Source organism: Anser brachyrhynchus, assembly GCF_964034855.1.
Source record: "Anser brachyrhynchus genome assembly, chromosome: Z".
Classification (NCBI taxonomy): Eukaryota; Metazoa; Chordata; class Aves; order Anseriformes; family Anatidae; genus Anser; species Anser brachyrhynchus.
The window spans coordinates 9,346,210-9,371,836 of NC_137697.1; the positions used below are offsets into that span (position 1 = coordinate 9,346,210).

At 40.9% G+C, this 25,627-nt stretch overlaps 2 protein-coding genes and 1 long non-coding RNA gene across 11 annotated transcripts in view; 2 read left to right on the forward strand and 1 right to left on the reverse strand.

The window, feature by feature from the left end:
* Positions 1-9,687, forward strand: part of LOC308185134 (uncharacterized protein) — a 163,477-nt gene extending 153,790 nt beyond the window's left edge. For 2 of the 3 annotated variants that reach the window (XR_013943138.1, XR_013943139.1), the window contains exon 3: positions 3,225-9,687. Coding sequence is in view for 1 of the 3 variants with exons in the window: in XM_080572901.1 (XP_080429027.1) it covers positions 3,225-3,429; positions 3,896-3,932 (242 nt within the window). In the remaining 2 variants the exon portion in view is untranslated. The remainder of the gene's footprint in view (positions 1-3,224) is intronic. The other variant, XM_080572901.1, reaches the window with a different exon arrangement.
* LOC308185136 lies at positions 45-11,580 on the reverse strand. Its single transcript, XR_013943148.1, has 3 exons — positions 11,355-11,580; positions 9,681-9,797; positions 45-1,174 (listed from the first exon to the last, which is right to left on the reverse strand). It is a non-coding gene; the product is annotated as an uncharacterized lncRNA (long non-coding RNA).
* A 120-nt stretch (positions 11,581-11,700) lies between these two features.
* EGFLAM (EGF like, fibronectin type III and laminin G domains) overlaps positions 11,701-25,627 on the forward strand; it is an 85,459-nt gene continuing 71,532 nt past the window's right edge. For 4 of the 7 annotated variants that reach the window (XM_080572871.1, XM_080572872.1, XM_080572873.1 and 1 more), the window contains exon 1: positions 11,702-11,997. In XM_080572871.1, the coding sequence (XP_080428997.1) occupies positions 11,880-11,997 (118 nt within the window). In that variant the 5' untranslated portion in view covers positions 11,702-11,879. Of the gene's footprint in view, positions 11,998-25,627 lie in introns of all 7 variants that reach the window. The other 3 variants (XM_080572874.1, XM_080572875.1, XM_080572876.1) reach the window with 2 other exon arrangements.

Below are 25,627 nucleotides of genomic sequence, written 5' to 3' on the forward strand. Positions count from 1 at the left end.
AAGTATCCATATCACATCTAGTATACATACTGTTTGTACAAGCAGAAAGCAGGCACTACACAATCCACCTGCAGATGTGTTTCTGAAAAGAACACTTGGAAAAAAATTCAACATTACCAATGAAATGATTATATTATTGAGTATTGTAAAACAAAGTATTTTTGAATATATGTGTCATATTGTAAGGAAGTCCCTCGCAGTTCTTATAATATGCAGTCTTAAAAAAAAAAGAAAAAAATCCCCTTTAATCTTTTATTTTAGTCAGTATTACAGCTGACTTAATTCAGCTGACTTTACTGTGCTTGTTGCATATCTGTGCAGATTTTACAGTCTATAGGAGAGCCTATTAATCTGTAGCATGTACACCAGAAGAACTGAACAGGGCAGTGTACAGAAGCTCAGATCATAAGCTTCTTCTTCTCTGTCTCTCTCTCTCATCTTGATAAGCTGAAGCATAATTTGTTGCTCTTTAGCTTTTTATTAGGAAGTAAATTTCATTGGTTCTTTTTCCAGTGTCCATGTGAGATTTCTGGACTCAATAAGAGTTTTGCTAGCTGCTGTTGAGAGCAAAGTAGTTCAGAGACCTTCATACTTTTAGGTAGCTACATATGTGCATAGATCAGAAAATGGGAAGGGAAGTTTCTATATTACAGCAGCTGCCCTTTCTTTTCACCTGCAATAGGAGCAGAATGGTTGTAGCTTCATGTTGCCACAGTCAGAGGGGTGCCATAAATTATGCCCCAAACACTTAACATCCGCTTGACAAATGCAGAGTCCACTGAAGTCACTACAAGTCTTTCCACTGACTGCACTAACTTTGGATCAAGCCCAGTAAGGCTATTGCATTAATAAGGTCTGCAGAACTATGTGCTCTGAGTTACAAACAATGTGTCTTATTCATATTAGATCAATAATAACAAATACTAATTAAGAGAAAGGAAGAACCGATGTTCAAATTACAAGCTGAAAATACATTTCTATCCATTCTCTCAGAAAATAAATCAGCACGTTCAAGGTGATGAGCCGGAAGAGGGGACAGCTGGCTTATCATGTCTGTCCTCATATCTTCACTTGGTGAGGAAGTTTTCAGCTCTGTTCTGTGGCATCATGGTCTCTTGTGCGGGACAGGGATAGGCAGCAGTGTGATACTGGGAAGAGACTTCATGTTCTTTTTCTGGAATTCCAAACATAACTTTGAGTTTAAAACCACTCTTTCACAGTAACTGTACCCCTGAGCTTAGGATGCCATGTTTCTCAGCAGTGGGCAGCAGAGAAGCTAAGATTAGGAAGCTCAACAGTGAAACTGGGCTGTTAGGTTTTGTGGAAAATGAGCTCAAGATGCATATGGAAGCAGTAGCACACTGTCATACACCCCAGTACCCCACACCATAATGGGAAAATTGAGTAGAAGTTCATGCCTCAAAACTGATCCTTGGCATTAGACACCTGTGGTGGAAAACCTCTGGCCTTGTATTTCAAAGGTTGAATCAAAGGAAATTGAGACAAACAAACAGGCCAGAGGGCAGCACAGCTAACAAATACTTCATGTAGATTTAAATACACTAGACTGGGTATTGCACACAATACGAATACAGCTGTTCTATTAAAAAACAAAAACAAAAACAAACAAAAAAAAAACATCAAACAGCTTCAAACTTATGATTGAACTAGCAAAATTGTACCCTGATCTTTGGAAATGGTGCACAGACCAGCACCATTTTCCACCTAGCGTTTTGCAACTTCTAATACCTGTTGAGACCTGAAACATGAATCCACTACATAGTCATTATGAATAAAAGTGAAGCTGGATAATGTTTTTTCCTAGCCCATACAATCTTCTGCTAAATGGCTACTCAAAGGTTTGTTAGTGGTCTTATGCTATATGGGAAACAAAGAATCTCCTGGCTCTTATATATTAACAGCCTGATTTGTTCATTTGCCAGCAACTGGGTGCAAACAATCGTTTAATAACCCCATATGAATTTTTCCCTCAGGAATTTGGTGGAATTGGTATTAACCTATGCAGATAAAGCAAGAAGAAATACTATATATATTTTGTAAAACATCTTTTGGCCCAAAGAATACGAACCATGACTTTGTGATAAACTGGGTGTCTCATTATCATCGAATCATAGAATCATTAGGATTGGAAAAGACTTCACCAAGATCATCTGGTCCAAGTATCTTCCTACCACCAATATTACTCACTAAACCATGTCCCTAAGCACCACAACCTTTCCTTAAACATCCCCGGGGATGGTGATGCCACCACCTCCCTGGGCAACCCGTTCCAATGCCTGACTGCTCTTTCTGAGAAGAAATGTCTCCTAATTTCCAACCCGAACTTTCCCTGGTGCAACTTGAGGCCATTCCCTCTAGTCCTATCAGTAGTTATCTGTGTGAAGAGGCCGACCCCCAGCTCCCCACACCTTCCTTTCAGGGAGTTGGAGAGAGCGATAAGGCCTCCCTAGAGCCTCCTCATCTCTTATCATTAACTCACTAGTTTCATATTTACATATGTAAGGGGCTTTTCTGATGCCAAGAAGAGGATAAGATTATTTAGTTAGTCTTATGAAATAAATAATGCAACTTTCTTGTGTTTTCTTGGCCAAAATTGGAAAAGTTAAGGGTTTCTTAATTTCTTAACTGTGTAATCCTATCCTAGTGCTGCCAGTATCTTAATGGCATATTGATTGGATCTTGCTACCTGCTATTTTTAAAGTATTATTACTCTGTCAGGGCAAACATGAAAAACTATTTTTAAGGATCTTTTTAAAGTTTTATGATTTTTCAAAAGCTCCTTAGAGGCTTATCAAATTGAAGATGGCTGGAGTTACCTCTACAGTATTCCCTTTGTCTTTCTGACAGAATGAATTAATCTGTGGCAAACAAACTTTTCAGTGATCTTTGGGAAGAGACATAGGAGGAACATCTGAGATGAATCAGTGAAAAAAAAAATAGTAGGAGACCTCTTATCCTTCACATTCATGCAAGTTGGGAGACCATGTGATGCCTAGAAGTTTTTTTTAATGTCAGGTCTTGGAGGTGACCTGGTGTGTGATGGAGTATGTTGCATACAGGGTGATCTCATGTTCAAAAATGGAGACTTCAGGAATATGACTGGGCTCCCACGAAGTACTTGTTGCTCATTTTGAAGTTTTTCCCTTGATTCTCCAACTTAGAAAGAAAATTCAACTTCTTCAAATTTTGTCTATTTCCTCCAGCACAACAGCACCCTGTGGAAGGAGCAGAAGAGACTGACGGAGTCTGTTCTAGAGAAGAGAAAAGACTAGACCAGAAGATCTTGTGGTCTTCCATTTGTCCTTCAGTGGCCTTGCTAGGAACGTCATTCCTTCTGCAAATTCATCCATTACCACTCTTTCCTGCAAGCCCAAGTGGTGAATTTCAGAACATGAAGTGGAAAATCAGGTAATTCCTTGGGGCACAATGAATTAGTGAATAGGTCCCACAAATGAGTAAGGAAAATGAAGCTGCATACATTTGTTCTTGCTGCCCTTTGCCTCATAGAAATGGCATCAGCATAAGAGGGGAGTGATAAAATGGGAGCAGTATTCTCCCCTTCAATCTTCATTTTTCCCTAGAAGAGATTAATGAGAATGATATTCCTTCTGCACGTAAAGCAGAAGCAGACAATAGAGCACTTGTCTCTAGTGTATGGGTACTCCTTCCAACAGAATGGAAATTAACAGCCAGTTTGAAAAAGCCACGAATTCTGGTACTTCTCATGACTTGTTTCTGCAGAATCCATTACCTCTCCCCCTTATTAACTGTAAATAAACTATGCAAGTCCAAAGATTTATGGTGTTCTTTGTAAAATCTGGATAGGTTCTTCGTGATCTGTCCTTTTTTTCCTCATTCTGATATCCTGATCAAGAAATCAGAGAAAACATCCCCAGGAGATTATGTTATAAACACAAGCTATGTACCGGTCTTTGAGATTGACACATGAGAGGACAAGAAGAGCATACATATTACATTAAATAGAAAAACAATGAAAGTAACTCTTTGAAGTCATATTTTTTTGAGAGCAGCAGTAAGACTGCAATGGGAAAACAAATACAAAGATGATGTTCTGAACTCCCCAAAGCACTGTGGATCATTCATTTTTCTTTATATCATCATCATAAACTGAAAAGAAATAAGAAAATAAGCCTATATTGGGCAATGCATCATTTGCCCAACACCTCCCAGACTTCCAAATACTGAATGTGTAATATTTGGTGCAAGCAAGTTTTGTGAGTGTCTAAAATAATGCTTATGTTTGTAAAAGAGCTCATTTCTTCTTTCTGATGCTTTTCATTAAATTTACCATAGGTCCCAAGTCTGGCAAGAATTCACTTGCTAACAAAAAGAATGTGCTCCATTAAATCACAATGAACATAACTTGTAAATAATTGACCTGAGAGGAAATGGTGAGAGAGATTTATAACAATACACTTAGATCCTTAGGTGACAAATTTTTGTAATTTGGGTCTTTGTGCTTCCGTTGGTTCTTTGTGAGCTGAGTAAGTGACAACGTAAAGAGTTTTCTGAGCTCAAAATAACGAATTCTTCACCTTACCAAAACCAAGCAATAGAAGATAAAAGGAGAAGGAAAACACTTATTAAAACTGGAACCTATAAATCCTTGAAAAACACTGATAGAAAGAATAACCCAACAACTTTCTTATAAACCACGAGTGTAAGATTTGGCTTTTACAAGCTACTCATGTTGCTAGCCTTACTGTAAATGAAATATCTCCTTGTTCTGCCCATCCTGAGGTTAAATTTGTTAAGAATGGGAGATGTTTGGAGCTTATATTTGAGCATTTTTAGCATACTGGCATCATAAACCATGGCCAAAGTGCTGTAAAATAATTTGCCATACAAGTAATGAACAGAACTATTTATAAAAACGAGCATGCAGGATAAAACTTCAGTATTTCTGCACATAGGCTACAACATACTTTTGGAGTCCCAGCACAAAGGAGTGATTGTGCTCACTGCTCATCATATTTAGTTAAAACTATAAACAAAGTAATAAAGTGGGGCCACAAGTGGGAGAAAGGAGCATTTAATGTTTATTCAGTATAATAGTGTTGTTTTAACAGTATAATGCATACTAATTCTTAATTATAAATACACTATTGATGCTTGGCAAAGCATCATCCTATGACTAATAAAAATATATAGCATGTTAGGAAAGAACACTTTATAACATGATAATCAATAATGTGATAATCATTAATGTGTATGGGAAAAACTGAAAAGGAGTGAGGGCTGAAGAGCGAGATAATAAGCAACATGATGGCCTATAGTGGCCAGGTAACTGCAGGCCTGTAACTATTAATCTGGTTGCTCATAATCCTCCCATTGCTCCCTGTATTCTCAGCATTTACTTGCTTCATGGTCTAAAGTTTTGGGCACAACAAGGATTTTTATGTTATCTATTTGTTGATGTGTCTAGAACTACCAGTGTTGGCTGTAATTTTTAAGTCTTGAAAAAGTAGAAGTAACCAGTGAAATGTGGTTAATAAGAATAGCCTGGAATACAGTAGGAAGCAGGGAAGCTGGGGGGCAGAGCTGAGAGCATAAAGAAATCAAGGGACAAAAGACTGTAAAGACTCTCATCTGATGCAGATGTGGTCAGTAGAAGCCTTTTTCTGTATCCCTTGCAAATGTATGTGATGTTCACGTGAACTGAAATTCTGGCTATGCCACAGGCAATCTATATGAGAGGCAATGGAAGAAGGAAAGACTGAATGCTGGGAAGGTGTAATGGGCTTAAACTGCCAGTATAGTGAGTAAATGTGTGGCAAATATTTATTTAAGAGTGGAAAGACAGAAAAATAATGTTACTTTGTTTTTGTATGTTCACCATTTAACACTTAAAAAAGTGTAGTATGTCTCTGATATATAATCATTTTTAATATATTAAAAATGGCAGGCAGAATTTGGTTTGTGCGCTTTTCTTTCTTTCCTTCCTTCTTTCTTTCTTTCTTTCTTTCTTTCTTTCTTTCTTTCTTTCTTTCTTTCTTTCTTTCTTTCTTTCTTTCTTTCTTTCTCTCTCTCTCTCTCTCTCCCTCTCTCTCTCTCTTTCTCTCTCTCTGTTTCTCTCTCTCTCTCTCTTTCTTTTTTTCTTTCTTTTTCTTTTTTTCCTTTCTCTCTTCCTTTTCTTTCTTTTTTTTCTTCCCCAGATTAACTAAGTCTAGTCTCCATAGTTTTATGGAAAATAATCAGGGAGAGAACAAGAAGGCTCAGTTCAGATCCAGATCTAAAATAAGTAGATGGTGTCAAAAGTTAAGAACCTAATAGGATAAACTCATCCCTTCACCATTTCAAAGTAGATGAAATTTACATTTGCCTCTATGTGTTTCCTACTAATATCCTAAGAAGGAAGCCTACCAACTCTGCAGGGCTGTTTCCACAGCCCTCACTCCTAAAGTTTGCAGGGTAGCTTGAACTCCCTTTCTGAACAGTTCAGCCATATGCTGGCTGTAGTGCCACTTTCCCCTCTGGAAAAAAAATGAATTTTGGAGGCGCTCTGTGTATGTCTTGTAGACTTCTCTGGTACCCTGGACAACAAAAAGTGTTCATAAATACTCTCAATTGCTATCCTGTGCACAAATCTGAAATCATTCTATCCAAGACACTCTACTTAGTTAAGCCAGAGGGAAGTTGTACGCCGAAGAGTTATGACTTTAGATGACATATTGTAATATGCACTCTACACGCATCTATGACATTATGTAAGTGATAAATGAAATAATAAATGTAAACAGCTATTATATTGCAAGCTAATGAATTACTTATTTGTTTTTTTACCAGTTAGGCAATTATTTATTGTAATGATTAGTAGAAGCAACAAATATATATATTCATGAAACATTACTGTTTTCTAATTGAATTATAATAAGATACAAATTGCTGTGATTTGTTTGTTATTGCTATAAAACTAAACATGAGCTGCTAAAATAAAGTTTGCTGGTTTTAACTGACATTTACATTTATCATTTTTGTATTTGAAAAAATGGTAAGTTAATGGTCCTTCTGTTTTCCATAAATTTGCCAAGTTGCTGAAGTCAATAAAAAGATCCTCAAATCTATATAATTCTATATATCATTACGTACATATGGTGATATAGTCAATATCTCATCCTGGAATTAGTAGCAGAATGGTAAAATAGGTACAATGACCTTGGCATACTGAGAAGACCTTGGAAGGTCAGGAGGTAAAATTTGAACAGGAATCTCTATGCAAATGACATAAAAACATCCTGTTTGGATTGTGATGCACTCAGAATTTCATTTGGCAGGTTCCAATGCAACTTTCATAAACTTTAATCACAATGGAGAGATAAGTAAAAGGAATAGACAAGCTGCAGTTTGGAAGGAATGGGAGAAAAAATCTATGAGATAAATGACTAGTTTACCTATAAGCAGAAAATGCAGCCACCGTGTCTGAACTGGCTTGCTTTATGTTAACCTTTCTGACTTTCTATCATTTGTAAAGTCCAAGAGACTATGTATGCATGGTGAATATTTCCTAGGGTCTCTGAGGGTTTTATGTACTTCTTTTAAGAGGAATCTATGAAAAATTCCTGACAAAAATGTATAGTGGACTATGGTTGAATTGACATAATGTTATGTATTCAGAATTCATCTTTTCAAAATTTGTAGACTATTAAGGGAAAAAAAAAAGAAAAAAAAAGAGGAAGAACTCCAAATTTTTGAGTCTTTAGTTGAAGAGAAAAAAAATCCATAATTCATAATTATGAAAATGTACACATACATTATTCTTAACTTCCTTAGCCGAGCCCTACATTGCCATAATGAAAATGTCTAGAAATATCTCCCATTTCACCATAGATGCCTCCATTTCTTTACTTCTATTTCAGAAGACTTCTTCACTGATTTTCTTTTAATCTTATTCCGGACTAAAAGTGTCCACATATGGACTTACTCTGGAAAATGCTATAAATTCATACACTCCTTTTATCCCAAATATCTTTCAAGTGAAGACAAGCCCTAAAGCAAAGACATATTTGTTTCCCCATGAATCACAATGGAAAAGCTTGCTAACCCCACTGGCCAGACTCCTATTCTCTGCAGCTCCCAGTCAGCTTGCTTAACTTCCTGCGCTTTTACCAAATAGTTTTCGGGTAGATATCCTGCTTTAGCTCCTTTAACAGCAAACTGCTTCATCAGTGACTTATTGTAAAATTAGCTGTTGAAAATAATTGTATATATATGTGTATATATATATCATGTATATATATGTATCATGTATACATATATATAATTTATAGCAATATATATATATTTAATATATATATTTTGCTATGAATGAATAATGGTCCAGGTCACTGCTAAAAACACTTTCTGTCATCATGAGACTTGATGTGCCCACTGTGACGTTCACAAAAATAATAAAGTCGTGCTACTCCAGACCTTCAAAAACTGCAAGAGAATCTATTGCCATGTTTGAACATTTGGTGCCTTATGTTCATTTTATTTTTATCTATTGTTTCTTCAAAGAACAGGGGTGTCTCTTGATTTCAGCACTTGCAAATTACATGTGGCATACCACTGTAATGCAATTGCAAGCTGAAGCAAGTCAGCTGTTCTAGACGTAGAGAGCATCAGAGTACTCAGAAGTATGAGTGTTTCTTCTGCCTGCCCAGGCTCCCTCAAACATCGTTCCTTGCACTCCTGTTCCTTTAGGGCACAGAGATGGGCCATGTGTTCCCTCTTAGAGAAAAGATATATGAGAAAATCTCTGTGCACTGTGTTTATCCCCTTACTTCCTAGAGTAAGAAACTATGGAGACTGGAGCCTGGTTCCCTCCCATACGTACAGCATGGAACAAAAAAATGAAATATCTCATCTGAACACAGGTCTAATGTACCAAAATTAGCGTGCTGACTTAGTTAGAGTCTTCTTGGTGGAGTGTGTTCAGTAGATGATGACAGAAAACCACTTCCACTCCCAGCACTAGAATCCTGGGCTTATGGACCTTCAGAAGGTTGTGTCGCAGTCCTTGTCAACTATATGCAATCACTGGTGAGCCAGGCACACAGTGAGTAGTTTACACATCTACATTCTCTTCATGGCAAAAAAAAATCTCATCACTGTCATGGAGGTGGCTCCAAAGCTGGATCCAATCACAGACCATTGGTTAAAGTTGAATTCAGATGAAACAGAAGTTCAGGTGAGCACAAGGAGAAGCAACGATGCCACCACAGTGTGTCATTCCTGACAGCTGCACCCCTCTGACACAGCAGAGTCCTCCACAGTAAAGGCAACGTTTTTGTCTGTAAGTGGATGATATACCTCAGAAACTGGTTTGAAACTGGCAAAGGAATTCCTTCCAAAGCTCAGGGTCAACAGATGTACGTGGTTTGCTTCTCTCATCATATCTTCTCTGAGATGGATGAGCAAGGTGTATATTTATCTTTTAAATCTAATTCCAGGTTTTAGTTCTAGATACTGCACTAAGATTTGTCTTCCTCTGGAGAGAGGTTGCAATAACAAATCTATGCCAAGTGTTAGTCATGGATGCTACTGGAAGACAACCAGTGACTATGCCAATGAGGACAGAGTAAAACCTTACCATTGAGAAAGCCACTGGGAATCTTTCTGTATTTTAGAGGAAATTCAATAAGCTTGCAGTGGATTACCTTTGTTGGAAGGATTTTCCACAACAGTAACTGTCCACGAACCCAAAACTGAATATCCCACTTCCTTCTAGAAGGCAAGCTTCCAGCTTGCATGGCTGCAGAGATAATCTTCCAAAGCTGTAATTAAAATTAAAAAATCGGTCTGAATCTGACAACAGCTTGAAACTCAGAGGTATGAACTTTTGTAATAATTAATTTGGCCTCAGTATGTCCAGCTATTACTTTATCACAGATTACTTTTGGTAGGTAGGTGTATGTGAGAAAGAAGACAAACTACAATAGTGGCTGATATGAATGCTGCCAGAAGAGGGTGAGAAGGAAGAAGACACTAGAGAAAGGGGAGTGAAAGAAGGATGGGTGGAGTTCAAGGAAGAAGAAACACAGAAGTAGCAATGACAGTATACTGTACAAATGCCAAACAACTGCTTGGACAATATATAAAGGACAGACTTAACTTTTGTCTACGCCTTGCCATGACCTCTTTTCCGCTGCTTGCCATGATCTCTTTGCCCTTTTTACCAACAAGTTAGCAATCCATGTCAGGGCAGACATGGAGCACTGACTGAGTTCATTCTCTGCCTCGTGAAGTGCAGACACACAACACATTTCAGTCTGTGACCAAGCTGGGAATTCCTGCCATGGGTCCTGCACTTCTTCTACATGTACTGATCCCTTCAGCCCTGCAAGGCAGGCTGATAAGGGTGTGAGAGAGAAACCACTGCATCTCAAATACGCTAACAGAACTATTCCTCAGCTGTAATTCCTACAACCTTGAGCATGCTCTCCCTATGGGGATCTTTCCAAGACTGCCCTTTCCAGGAGGACCAGGTTTCTGTCTCCTTGCCTTGTCCCCAGGGGACACAAGGTATGTCCTCACCACTGTCTGGTGAGGACTTTAATTTCCTCCTTAAACAACTGCTTGAGGTTCTCACAGTGTTTTTACAGGATATGGGCTCCAACTCCCTTCCTCTGATCTTTTGTCCAAAAGGACTTCATCACCATTTCCTTGTCTTCTCTCGTACCCTGAGAGGGTACAGCTTTCCATATTTTCCTGTCTCAGCATTGTTCCTGCAGAGAGACAGTTTTTCTTCTGATCTGCCCCCCCTCCCCACACACCCCTCCCTATTCCATGCCATAAAATTAGAGCCTGGAACTCACTGAACGGTGTCAGTGTTATGAATTTAATAACATTCAGAAAGGGTCTGTATAAATATGCATAATTTATATGGACATCAAAACCACTCGCAGCTATCAAAGTGAAGAGCAAAACAAACAAATGAGGTTCATTTCCAAAACAAAGCCCACACAAACCCTGAAGACATAACAACTCTGATGACTCGGGGTTTAAACTGATCTCCAACTAACCGAGATTAGGATGAGACCTAAAGCGGGGGGCAGATAATCCTGCATCTGCCTAATGCGAAGTTTCTTGCACCTTCCCTCTGTCTGTTAAATTTCGAAGAAGGGATACTGGGTTTTGGTTTTTGTCCCACCAACGTTATATTGCTCTGAAGGGATGCTCTGGGCTGCTTCCTGTTTTTTTCCTGGGATCCTCGAATACCAGGACTTCTCCTTGCCTTCCTCCCCCCATCCCTTCCAATCTCCACTGAGTTTCTATATTAGTCTGAGTGGCCGGGATAGGTCTCAGCCTCCATCTGCGGGGATTAAACTCACTTCATCCTCTTAACTCAGCAACAACTTCCTCACCGAGTCCTCTCCCCACCTTGCCCCGGGCTTGGATTCCTCCCCGGCCCCGTCCCTCCCAGGGGAACCGGGGGACGAGTCCGGAGCCCTCCACCCCAGCATCAGCACCAGCGGGGCAAGGGGCAGCCGATCCCGGGGTGCCGGGGGCCGGGAGGGGGCCGAGGACACCCCAACCTCAGGGGGAGGGCAGGGCCGGTGGGGGCGGCACCGGGGGCTCCCTGCGGGGGGCTCGGGGCGGTCCGGGGCCGCCGCCCGCCCCGGGGGGTGGGGGGTGGGGGGGGTGGGGGGCTGTAATCCCATCAAAACGCCGTACCCAGCCGCCGCCTCCTCCTCCTCTTCCTCCTCCTCCTCCTCCTCCGCTTCCCTTCCCGGCTCGGTAAAAGCCCCGCCGCGCCCTCCCCAGCCCCGCTCCCCGCCCGGCTGCCGAGCACAGGGGGGACGCCGGCCCCGGCCCCCAGCCCCCGGCCCGGGGGGCGGCGGGGGATCGCGGAGCACATGGAGGTGCCGGGACCCTGCCTCTGCCCCTGCCGCCGCCTCGCCTCCCTGCTGCTGCTGCTGGCTTCGTGCATCGGCTGCGCGGCCGCCCCGCGGAGGAGCATCCCCCGCCGGCAAGGTAAGGCGGAGGGGAGGGCGGATTTGGGGTGTCCGTTTGCCCAGGTGCTCGCTTTCTTCGGGAAGTTTTGCCACCCTTTAAAAGCAGAGTCCCCCCGCTTCGGAGCATCCTCCCCCCCCCCCCCCCAGGAGCACCCTCCCCGCCGGGACGCCAGCGGGGCCGGGCGGGAGCGCACTGCGGGGATAAGTTTCTCGTGCTCGTCCGTCTGTCCGTCCTGGTCCCTGAAGCACCGGGCAGGACCTCTGCCTCTGGCCTCCGGTCTCGGGCAGCGAGGCTGCGGCATGGGTAGCGAAGGATGCGAGGCAGGGAGCGGCAAAAGTGGGAGGAAACGCCAGGGAGGCGAGAAGTGCACCCAGACCTGCAGGTACCCCGCGCCTCGGGGTCGCGCATCCCAGCGGGGCGATGCGCGGTCCTCGGCGGACAGAAGTGAGAAGCCCGGACCCTGGGCAGCCGCCACAGCCCCTGCAGCCTGCAGCCTGTGAGGTTAAATTGAGGGGGGACGCGGAGCGTGGTGAAAGTTGGGCATTCTGCACGCCCCGAAGTCGCGGTGCGCAGCGCCAGGGACTAACCTAGGGGTCAGCGCTGGTTTGTGTCGCTGCCTTCAGCGGGAGCAGCCCGATGGAAAGTTTAGCAAGTTTAGTACGTGTTGCCTTAGCTGTCAAAATGTTTTCAGGGTGAGCCCCTTTCTGTGATAAAACGTTTCTCTCGCTTTTTTTTTTTTTTTTTTCTTAGAATCAGCTTTGTGTGTTCTCTTGCTCTCGGGGGAAAAATATACCCGTACAGTTGAAAACTTAATACTTAAATGCAGCCTTGAGCTTAAAGTCCTCACTGGACAGATGGCTAATTTTACTGGTCTGACCTTGTCTCCTAGGGATCTAGTCCCATGATCCTTGGTGATCATAATAGCTACCATTAAGTACTTGAGGAAATTAGGTGGATGGTAGCTGTGAATGAGACGATTAGCAGATTGCATTAAAATACTGGATCTGTGGAGATGGGGGTGGAAAAGTGTAAATATTTTTAAAGATTTCTCTAACATACTGGTCTACTTGCTTCACACCAGGACAAAACTGGTGGAATTGTATTCCTGTGCATTAAATTAAAATAGTTTAAAGCTTGGAAACAAATTAGTTGTAGTACTATGGAGGAGATGAATTAATACACCAGCGCTGTGTGTACCTTACTTTTGTTAGCTACATATTATTTTTTTTTCCTAACTTATGTTCTTTCAGGTTTTGATCGATTCAATTATCCATTTTCTATCTGTTTTTCCATATAAGAAGTAGTCAGTTTTACCTGGAAGCATTTTTCAAAACCTGTGCAAACATTTTAAGATCCACTTGTAGCAAGATTTGAAGAGGGAAATCTCCCAGAGAGCTTCTGTGCAGCAGTGTATAATTTAAATCCCATCTGCATTCTGCCAAGGGCTATTGGAATTACATGCTCCCCTAAATCCCGTGTCTGGGTCTGTGCTGTGTAATGTCATTGTCAAAGCACAGAGAACAGGTGTAGCTCAAGGTAACCCACGTCTCTGTCTTGTTCCTGCAGCTTGTCATACGCTCGACAGCCAAGAGCAGGAGGGAACCGTCATTTACTCACACACCCAAAAGTAGTGGATGAAGAAGAGATTAGATAATAAAAAGTTTTTAAATGTTTCTTGTCCCCCTTTCACTTTGCCTTTTTAATAGCAGTGGAAGTGGGTCTTGGACAGAAGTTGTATCTGATGTGCAAGCAAAAGGTCATATCAAGAAAGGAGCGATAGAACCAGTTCGTTTCCAATAATGTGAGCTGGCTGGCAGGTCTTGTGCATCAAAAGAAAAAAGGTAGCCTAATGCATCTCCATTTTCCAAATTTTTCATTCAGAGCTCAGCTTACAAAGATCAATTTTGTAATCCCAAGAAAGCAGCAGAGTGAGAAATGTATTAGTGAAGTTAAAAATAAATAATATAGGATAATTGCCATAAATGCAGCTTGTTAAATTAAACTTCAGGAAAAAAAGCTGTAGTGCTCAAATTTGAAACATCCTGATGACTGTTAAACTCATTTGAACATTTATTTACAGTTACATGATACATTTGCTGGAGACAAGAAAATGGTATGCCAGACACTTTGGGAAGGGCTTAAAACAAATCCTTAGACACCGTGTGGTGAGCAGCGTAGTTGGGAACAGATTAGGCTGGGATTCTCTAAATCTTGTTCTCCCAGAAGCTGGCACTCATGCTGCTGCTTTTAAATTGTTTTGTGTTGTTTTGTTTTGTTTTTTATTTTGCCTTCTGCAAAGCCACAGATTTTTCTGTTTCAAGTTTCAGTCAACTGATTGAACGCTGAAAAGCCTAAACCTAGCCTTCAATGTGTAACACTATTACTGATATAAACATATATCATTGAATCTTAATGATTCTATGATTTTAGGGAATTATAGGGGAAAGAGCCAACTCCTTAAGTGACTTCCCATGGATGCTCATTGCATGAACTTGTTGCACTATGCTGTGTTAATACTTCTTTAGTATCAGAGTGTAAAGTTCCAAAGCCCTATAAAATATTAAAACCCATGAGTTGGTCTGCATGGAGTAAATAAGATATTCATATCTAATGCTTTGAGATTTGTTGTTGTTGTTGTTATTATTATGCTTACCAATCAATATAAACAAAGCTCGGGCTTGAATTGCCTAGCTTGTAGCAGTTTCCCAGATGTCCATACTGGTTGACTAGGTGTGTAAATGCAGGAAGAATCAGACCTATTAAAGTCTGAAGAAGACTTTACAAGAGCGTAGCATTCAATATCAGGGCCAGATTTTTGAAAGGGCTCAGGTCCCAGGTCAGCAGTACAGCATACGACTTTTTTCCAGAAAATTTGGCACTGAAGTAGTTGAATTCTTTAGAAAATCTGGCTATAATAAGAGCTGCTGGATATGGAACACTTTTGAAAATCTAGCCCTATTTAGATATCAAAATAGGTCAGGCTACCTTGAAAATCAGGCCTACACATATGGAAAATATATCTGTCTTTAGGAAAGAAGGTTTTTATTTTACTTTTTAAAATATAATAAATTTGGGGGAACAATATTAGAATGGGTTGTAAATCTCTGTCTTATTAAATCTCGCATGTAAAGCATGTAAGGATAAGGCTGACCTACTGCTGAATCCAAAATCTCTTTAAGAAAAGGAATGAGTTTGAAGAGGGATGATTCCTGATGCTAGGGCTGCAGAGCTGACAGAGACAGTGTATATCTGTGAGGTACAAACAATAAAGAACACATGAATAATATATCTGGGGGGAGATTAATATCATTCTTTTATTTTTTCAGACATAGGTCAAAACGTGCTATCAGAATACACTGTTCAATGTCTTGAACATCAATAAATTCAAACAAAAAATAATTGTGTATGGATTTGGTGTTCATTGTGTTTGTACAAGTAGTGTCACGACATTGTGTGACATTTTCATTTTGCTTGGACTTGCAGTCGTAACTCTGTGGCCTGTATTCTGGTAATTCTTGCTAACATTGATTGATCCCACCAGCTCCTTGTGAACGTGTTTCTTTGGGAGCTACCAGCATTCTCTTAATGGCCTTTGGGAAAGAAAATAACCTTTTAACTGGGAAAGCACAAAATTATTTCAGTTTAGCGTGTTCCTTTGTATGCCACTGTTAGTCACTCATTTTGAATTATGCCTTCTGATTTTAGTTAGCCTTATTTGCAGCACAGTGTGTTCAGTTCTGTCCATCCTGAAATCATTATCTTCCACTGTAAAAGGAAACTTTTGGTAAGTGTGTTTCTTTAGCAGCATTTTGCTGATGCTGCCTCTGAAACTACTGTACAGCCTCCTACTCAGAAAGGTAAAATTAAGTAACAGAATTTTTAAAATTGGTGAAATTATACCTGTACCAGAGGTTGAGTTTCCCCCAACCTTAGGAGAAGAGGGGTGATGTTGGAGTTAAGGCACTAGAGCGAGCCTTGGGAAATCATCCTGTCCTGAGGCTGCCAGGGACTTTGAGGCTTTGCCCGTCCTTCTCAGGCCAGGCTTTCTGTTTTAAAAGTGGAGTTATACTGATTTTGCACTTTTATCCTTTTCCAGACATGCCACATTAAAGTGTAAGAAGACTTTTATATGCTGGTCAGCACAGCTATACCCCAATCTTAGTCGAGGCTGATAGGCTTAATTAATATTATTACCTTACTAATATTGTGTAGGTGAGTGTCTCCATATCTTCCAGTGTGTCTTGCAGAAAAAAACTCTCTTTTTCTCTGGAGGATGCATGGAAATTACACTAATAACAGATACACTAGACTAGGCAGGGCACACTATATATCGTGTATATCTCTTTATGAGTGAACGCATACAATGCTCAGATTTGTGTTTTTAAAGTTAAACTTAATGGGAGGGATTCTGAGTACCAGTCATCTGAGAGATCCCAAGGAGCAGGAGAACACCCTGTTGTCTTCGCACAGAAAATTTCAATGGATGAGGTCTCTTCAGTGCTCCACAAACCCATCAGTTAGCCCAGAGTATTCCTGGGAGTTTCCCATTCCTCAGATCAAACTTATATTGGGCTCAGCCTATAACTGAGGGCATACGCCCCTTTGAAGTTGTTAATAATTTGATTATTTTATACATTAAAGTGCAAAATTTGGTCCCCTGTTTGTTGGTGAATCTGTAGCAATGGTCTGTGATAATGTAATAAAAGACTTCCTAAACCACAGGCATGCAGGAGACTATGTTAACTATGTGATCCTGATTCAAATTTCCTATTTTTTTTTTTTCCTGTGCAAACAAATGTTATTTCTGGGAATAACAAATAAATAAATAAATAAAAAGCAAACAAAAACCAAAAGCCTTTTCTTCACAATTAATTCCAACTGAAAGGAAATACTTTTGGCTAAGAACAGGCAAGAATTGATTTCCTTTTTATTTTTGGTAAAGATACTTGCACATGAAAACCAAACTAGTTCTTTCATATAAAACAGAATCCCCATAACTCCTAAATGTGAACAACCAAGATACAGAAAATGTGAACGTTCTTTTTTTTTCTTTCAGACTTTTCAGGGTCTCTGAGCTGAGAAAAATCACAGCAGAGCTCATCTTTGAAAGAAACTGCTTCAGGACGGCATAAGCCACTGAAAATTGGAGGCTTAGGGGGAAAGCTCCATTGAAGCAGTTAGCTAACTCAAAGCTAGCTAATGATATGGTGTGTGGTGATCCATAATACCCTCCAGGTGAGAAGTGCGTAGTGTGAAATACACCAGGTTCATGGCAGCTCTTCTACAGAGCACCATGTAATTACACCCAGGAGTAAGGAGTGCACGTGGGGAATGCTCTTAAAGATTTTGGCTTTGAAATGAAAGAGATCCACACAATGTTGACCCAGGGAACATTTTATCCAAGAGGAAGAGGACAGCTAGTGGGCTGTGGGGAAAACCATTTTTTCTGTCAGTGACTTGCTGGACATGTAATTGGACAATCAAAAGGCACTGGCTTTGTTCTTAAGAAGATCTTTCATTCAAGCATTGCCAAAAGTTATCCTGGATAATTTTTAGACCTGGAAGAGATGAACTATGACAAGGTGCTATCACATTCTGGCTTTTTGTGATTCACATGCCAAGTGTTGATAGGTTATCTTCTAATATACCTTGGTGTTAATAAACACCTTTGAAACAGTGCAGATAACAGTTGTGTTAAAAGCAATAGCTCTGAAAAGGGAACACTGAGTTTCCCAGTGTCCTCAGAGGATAGTGAAGCTGGTGTAGCTCACAGAGAATGATCTCCAAGGCTCGAAGAATCCCAAGGCAAATTATCCTGCACACCTCTCATGATTTTTTAAGTCACTTAAATTTTCTGACACCTGTGAAGATGATGGTGCAGTCAAATTTCAACATCTGTGTACGTTTGGAACTTGCAATTTGAATTGCCTTTCTAAAATGAGGGGAAATGAGCATGTTGTGAATGTTGAGCATGCACCTTTCAAATACAGAAATTATTCCAATTCTTCTGATGTGTCAGAGGCATTATTGCACATTATAAAGTTATAAACCGAGACCAGCTTTGTATTGCTGAGCTTAAAAATCTTCTGAAAAGAAAGAAAAAAAAAACGTAAGGGCAAAGATTATAGAGAATTTCACTCAAATTAAATTCCTGCTTACATGATAAATTTCAGCTAGAAGATCATTTTAGGAAAAAAAAATTGAACAAAGGCCATAAACTGCAAATGATTGAAAATTAGTGTCTAGGACACAAACTTTCGTGATATAATTAGAGATACCAGAAGCCAGGATTTGTTACTTGGAACAGAAATGTTAGTTCTGTTTCATATCCTGCTTTCTAGATAATCACAGGAGAAGGCGACATCTTTCTAAAAATAAGCAGGCTTTTTACGAAGATAAGTATTTTAAGAGCTGGTGGTTTTGCAGCTGGTACTCCAGCCATGTACATGGAGACCAGTGTCCTGCTGGCATTTTTAGCTCACGTTCTTGTTTCATGACGTTCCTGTTCCTACGTGATCCCATTTCATGCAGGTTGCTGCTGTTTTCATTTCAACTGAACAGTCATACTGGCAGCACTATGGTATGGGGAGGTCTATGGTCAAGAACTGCAACTATCTCCATATATAGGTTAATGGACTTGGCGTGGTAGCCTGAGATGAGAATGTTTGAGCCATCTACATCTGTGGAGTAGTAAGGCATACTGATTATAGGAATGGTGAAAAAAGAAATCTGCAATATATTAGGGGAAGAAAGTCACAAAGGACTGGGCAATGCTTAAAATGATCAGAAAAGGGTAAAGAAAGATGCATTTGAACCAGATAATGCCAAGAGAAGGACACAGCTTGTGCGGAGAGGCAGCTGCTCTGGTGAGGTTTAGGGCCAAGGACTTGAGTATAAAATTTGTGGAAACCACCAGAACAAGGAGCACTTTGAGAGGAGCTGAGAGTATTAGATATTAGTTCTGTAGGCATTGTGGCTGTGCATGGGTCATTTGCTGTTTGCTTGAGGTGCTGGTCTCCTCTTATACTTGGATGTATTTCCATGTCTGATTGTCTCTTGCAGCAAAGGTTTTGTCCCTCACAGTCACTCTCCCTGCTTTCACATACCAGTTCTTGTTTCTGGTTCTTCTGATATATGGCTGTGCCCTAGTGCTACGTTAGTGCAGGGATTCAGGTTAAAATAAAAACAACAACAACAAAAAACTCCATTTTAGTCACTTAATATTTTCAAATATGTATATATATATATATTATATATATATAATATATAAATATATAAATAAATATATAAGTATATATATATATTTTTCACTTATAAAAATAGTTTATGGAGAGACTTACTGTCTGCAAAAGATAGTGAAATTGTCCTGAATTTTATGGAGGAACTGACTTGGAGAATGATTTCCTGCTCCTTGAGAAGATGCTACACTTGTTCCCTGACCTGTCCTCCTGTAGCCTTTAATAAAATCACAGTTGCACTTGGGCTGACTTCTCCAGTCATGTTAGGATCATTATGCAGTGATATCTACCTATGACTTGCTGCCAATGCACAGTGATAACCTACTAACTTTTGGCACTAAACCCACACCATAACTTCTGTGCATTGGCAGCAAGTCACAGGTAGCTACCACTGCATAATGATCCTAAAGCGTCTTTGCCAGAAGGTTGGACATCCCCATGAGTAGGGCTTCAAACTAGGAATGACAAGGGAGAGAAGATGCGGCCCCATAGACAGGTGAGGAAGTGGAGGGTCGGGTTGACAAGAAAAGCAGATGTGGGACCCTGAAACCAGCAAAATAGGGTGGGAGTGTGGCCCATCCCAAATGTATGTACACCAGTAAGGATGTGCAGACAGGACATCATTGTGGTGGAAACTTGCATAAAAAGAAAACATACAAGAGGTGGAAGCAGGGTCAGGTGGCCCAGGAGGAATGCAGACAGTGTTGGAGCATGCAGTATTGGGGTTAGGAAAGCCAAAGTCCATCCTGGCGAGGGACATGAAGGGCAACAGGAAGACTTTCTATAGTTGTCTCAGCAGCAAAATGAAGTGTAGGGAAAATGAGGATGGAAGGAGACCTGGTGACAAAGAGGATGCAAAAGGCTGAGACGCACAATGACTTCACCTCACTTTTTGCTGGCAAGACCGACTGTTAAATATCCTCATGAATGACCTAGGTGGTGGGACAGAGTGCAACCACCACAAATTGGTGAAGATACGTAACTGGGAGGAGTTGGCTGATGGTGTCTACCATTCAGAGGGATCTCAACAGGTTGGAGATATGGTCTGACAGGAACCTCATTGAGTTCAACAAAGGGAAATGCGAAGTCCTGCATCTGGAGAGGACCAACTGGCATGTGGGCACCAGTATGTGCTGGGGGCCGACTGGCTGGGAAGCCCTGGTTGATGTGCCCTGTCCTCAGCCTGCACATCTGTTGCATGTCATATGGTCAACTTTGACCTCTTTATACCTTAATCTTTGTGCATGAGTGCCTCTGTGTGTGTGTACATTATATATCTGTGCTTGTGGGGTTTTTCTCTCTGACAAATTTCCATTTTTCCACAAGCCCCCCTTGAATTTTATTTCTTGTATAAAGTGAACTGCTCCTTCAAGAGTTCAGTTTTGCATTTTGTATCAAAGGAACATTGAGAGAGAAATTTGTCTCAGATAAAGCAAAGAGATTAAGAGACATCAAGGAGAGCATTTTTCAAGTAGCATGAAAATTTTCCTGTGGTTCCCATTGAAGATGGGAAGCTTTGGATAGTAAACTCCTGAGAAAATACACCATTGTTATCTGTTGATGGGAAAATAAAATTTCAAGATATTTGTTTGGCATTTTTATTTTTTTATAGGCCTTTATAGATATATATGTGTATATATGAAGCTTTTTTTTTTTTTTTGATAATAGATATAGTCTTTGATATGTGGTTACCTATGCATTTACCCATAAGGACTCAGAAAAATGTAACAGCCTGACTTTCATCCTTATTTTTATCATTTTGTTTCAGAACAGGAATAGTCTACTTAGTATAGTTTATTTTTTACCAGCAATGCCTAAGAGTTGGTTACGAGCTTTAAGCACTGAGTGATCAACTTTGTTCATGTTCTGTGGTTTCTGCTTCCAATATTGTTTGGAGGGCCACATGTCTCAGTGTGGCATATGGCAAACATGTTGATACCATGCTTGCTATAAACATGAAGAAAACATCTTTAGAATTATTCAAAACCAGACTGAATATTATCAGTGTAAGATGATGAGTGTATTACTAAAACACTGTGACATATGATTTTCTTGTGCTAAAATACAAAAGGAAAGAATAACAGCAGGAGGAGTGACCTGCTCAGTTTAGGCACATAATCCATTCTTAATCTTTAGGGTTAATGAAAAAGTTTTGCTAAAGCAAGCTCCTAAATCTTCTGCATATTTAGTCAGTAGTGGGCACCTGTGGAGAGGTTCCTAGTGCCTGTAACTTGAAGGGGAGGTGGGAGCTCAAGCTATGTCTTGAACCAGAACATCTGCTTAGAAAGGGTCCCCATCCCACCTGCTGTCTCTTCCCGTGTCCTGGTGTCCTGTCACTTGCCCTGCTCTGCTTCTGGAAAATATCCCATGGTCATGCTCCTAACACCTCAGTTACATAGCCCACAGGAGAACAGAGAACAGCATTTTTTCTTCCATGGAAGTGGATTGGGTTCCATCAGATGGCACACGAGGCAGCCCAGAAGGGGAGGGTGCAGCAAGGTGTCTGCCAGGCCGGTGTGAACCAGAGATGTCAGGAATTAGGGCAGCCCTGCCCCAGTGCTGGGGCTTTGACAGATGAAGTGCAAGCCTGGTTTTAGGGTGCGAGTGCTAGATTTTGGCTCAGACTTCCAGGAGTACACTTGAGGTTATGCATCCTGAGTGTCTTGGTGGGGCTTTTAAAATGTGTCTATACCATGTCTGTACTGGAAGTGGGAAACACTTCCATTAGGAGAACTATTTGAATTAGTATCTCACATGTTGTTATAGTTCATGCAATTATTTTAGGCTTCTCCTCAGTAATTATCAGAGACACAAGGTTGTAAGAGTTATGTGGAGATTACCCTGTCTGTCCCTCCTCACAAAGGCAGGATAGGTACAAACCAGACCTTTACTTCGAGATAATGCTTTACCCTGCTTTTAGCCTTCAGCACCAGGAATTCCCCCAAAGCTGTGCCAGTGCATAACTAACCATGGGTAGATTTTTTTTTCTTATATCTAGCTCTTCAGAAATTCTTTAAAAAAACAGTTTCTGACTCTTCTCACAGCTGGAAGGCTGGGTCACTGCGCACCATGCAGAGTTGCTGGCAGCAGGGCCTGGCTGGAGGAGCTCAGGGAGGCAGTGGGGCTTCTCCTCTCTGCCCCTCTTTCTTGCAGTCTTCATGGCCAAGGCAAACCAGGAAAAGCCCTGATGAAGTCACCACTGACATTTTGCCTTCTTGTTTTTAACGGGATTCCCTGTGTTGCACTGTAGCTTGTCGGGAGCTTCGCCTCCTTCCTTCCTTTTCCTTGGGTTATAAATACTCCCAAGAGCACCACCTCAAGTGTACCTGGGGTGGATAACAGACACTATATACTGCAGCAGGAAAACATCATCTGGGTCCAAGCCTCTCATTATGATGATGTTGGGGTTTTCTGCTGGGTTTATTACAGTATTTTCAAGAACTGACCGAGATGGGGTTCATCACTCCAAAGGTTTTTTGCAGTGTGGTCTGGATCGCTGAACAACCGTGCTGCCTCTGTAGGGCCATAATATCTGCAGTGTATGCACTGCTGCTGATGGTGATGATCCAGTGGGTCTCCTCATGTCAGGATCCAATGGATTAAGAGTGGTGTGAGGATACGTGCTGTGCTCTGATCTGGGCTCTGCCAGGACTGTGACTAGGAAAGGAGCTAGCAGCTCTCTGCCCCATGTGCAACATCTATCCCCTCTGTGTTGCCCTCTGGTAGGTGACTCATGCAGAGCAGCGACCATCAAGACTTCTGCATTTCCTGATGTTTTTCGTGTTGGTGCTGCTGCTCAGTGCACCACGAGCAGGATCAAGAGGGATCATCTGAGATTCCCCCATTTCAGTCATCATCTTTTGTAATTACTGTGGTTGGGAGATTCTTGCTTTCTTATGTACCCAGCAGTGGGAGCTGGAAAATGCTTCAAAGAGATGAAAAGATGGCACATTTTTTTCATTTAGGATTTCCTGACCTTTTTTGGTCTGTCACGCTGTCTTCGTGCTGCTGTGGTGTTTACGTAACCTAGTTCAGCCTGTAAAGAGCAGAGAAAGGAAAAAAAGCCCCTATCGTTGTTTCAGTGGGAGAGTGTATTATGGGCCACGATACACTTCATTTCAACACTAGGAGTGGATAGATTTTTTTCTCAAAAACAACTTTTCATGGTAAAGTACCATTTCAATAAAACTCATTTTTTTGATGAATTAATGAAATGAATTAAGTGAAGTTTGAAACAAAAGAGATCCAAAGGAATTCCTCCTTCTGGAGAAGATTTGTTCTGAAAACTTCATTGGAGATTTAGTTGGAACTGTCTTGCATAAGGTTTTTATTCCTGTTTCCTTATTTCACGATGTTTGTAGTGACAGCCAGCATTTCAATTGTAAATTTATCTTGTTTCATGGGACACACATAGGAGGCACATCAACCCAGAAAATATAATCCTTCAGTTAGTACCTCTTAGGAGTTACCCAGAGAGATTGAAAAATAAAATAATGAAGAAACCAGCTCATTTTATTGACCCGTAGTCTAAAGATGTTATTTTTTTTCTGAAGTTGAAACTAGTAAAGATGAAATGAATCATCTTGTTCCCCTTAAACGAGTTAGCACAGTATTGCAGGTGGCTTGTATCGCTTGTATTATTTTTATATTATTTCAGGACCTGTAAGTACCTTTGCCTAACTGCAAGTCTTGAAGCACTATAAAAGCTAAAAAGGAAAGAAAAGGTCAAATGCATAATATAATAAAATTCTAAACTAAAATATTACAACTCTGATCTTTTCAGATATTCAATTCATGAATACTTTAAAAAAACACTGTTATCAGTCAGTCTAAGTTTCCAGTCTGATTCAGAATGAAAATCAAATTTGAGATGTCCACTAAAACATGATGAGCTTTATCCAACTCAGCTGAAGCACTTTGGTATTGAAGCTTGTAGACACGAAAAATGTATTTGTTTTAAAGGTTATTTTTCAACAGATTTTCTCAGAAACTGTTTTCTGTAGTTAGATTTTGGAGTCACCTTGTGACTGGGAGGAGGAAGGAAATTTCCGGTGTTTGCACTAGCAGTTTTCTTGCTGTAGCTGCAGTAGGCACTTCTCTGGTAGCTACCCTGATGGTGGTGTGTAGGAGTTCGATGCATGGGCAGAGGACAAGTAGCATGCCTGTTGGCCTCTGGGGGAGAGCAAAGTGCTGCTGGGCACATCACTGATTTGTATGGATGTATCCTGACCTCCTGTCAGCACCCTCTGAACGGCCACCAGCACCTCATCCCTCACCCATGGCAAGTGAGAGGGAGCAGGTGGACCATGTCATCCTTAAACTTCCAGGAATCTGTCAGCTCTTTGACTAGAGATTGACTTCATCGGGAGTGTTTCCACTGTCAGTAATGCAGGGTGAGCTGAATGAGGGCTGGGGCACAGAAAGCTACAATAGGAATGACACCTCTATAGGTGGGATAAGGTGGTTATTCATTTCTTTGTTTTTTTTTTTTTTTTAAACCATCTTTAATTAGAGTTGCTCTTGTGAAGGAGAAATTTAGATAATGATAAAATTAACTCCAGTCGAGAGAGAGGATTTATGTATTCTTCAGCTCCCATGGAGAGCTTGTTTGCTTACTTCTTCACAGTTTTAGCTGTTTTTGTGTATTTTTGGAAGTACAAAAACAAATAGATCTATAAACAAGAAACTAAATAGCTGTAAATGGTGAAGTAAATATGACTTTATCAGTTTGGCACTGTACATCTACAGCTGGGTCCTCATGTCCTTCTTGTATTTATTTGCTATACTCTTACAGCATATAGTCATAGTATGTGTGCAAGCGCTCCCCCTTGGTTAATGACTTTTTTGCTTGGTCCCAGAGGCATTGCTTCTGTTACTGGTTTCATCAAAACATTTTGGACAATGTCAAACTTTCTGTGCCTGGATGGCTGGAAAGGAGAATGACAGTGTTTGGACAGAATGTGTTTCATTTAATTTTTATATAAACTGTTACCTTGTTTTTTGTGATCAGAGCCTTCTTAGATATTCATGGGATTCAGCTGCAGAGGACATTTGCAGGGGGGACCACCAATGAGACCCGCCTTCTGTCTGGGAAGAGCTGAGGCAGATGAACTTGTCTGAGGGACAGGAGCAAGGAGAACCTGTGAACATTTGTGCCTTGCTCCCGATGTGTCCCACAGCCCCGTGTTGCACCAGCAAAGTGACAGCCGGTGGCCAGCCAGCAGGCAGGCTCTCCTCCAGCAGCTCCTTGTGGTTTTGCACTGAGCAGGGTGCTGCCAGATTAACTAACAGAGATTTCATGCTGAATATTGAGAAGAGGTGTACTTCTGACCTGAACTGTAGGAAGAGCTGCAAACAACAAGAGTTTTACCCTTGAAAACTGTTACTGTATTTTATAATCTAAGCATGAT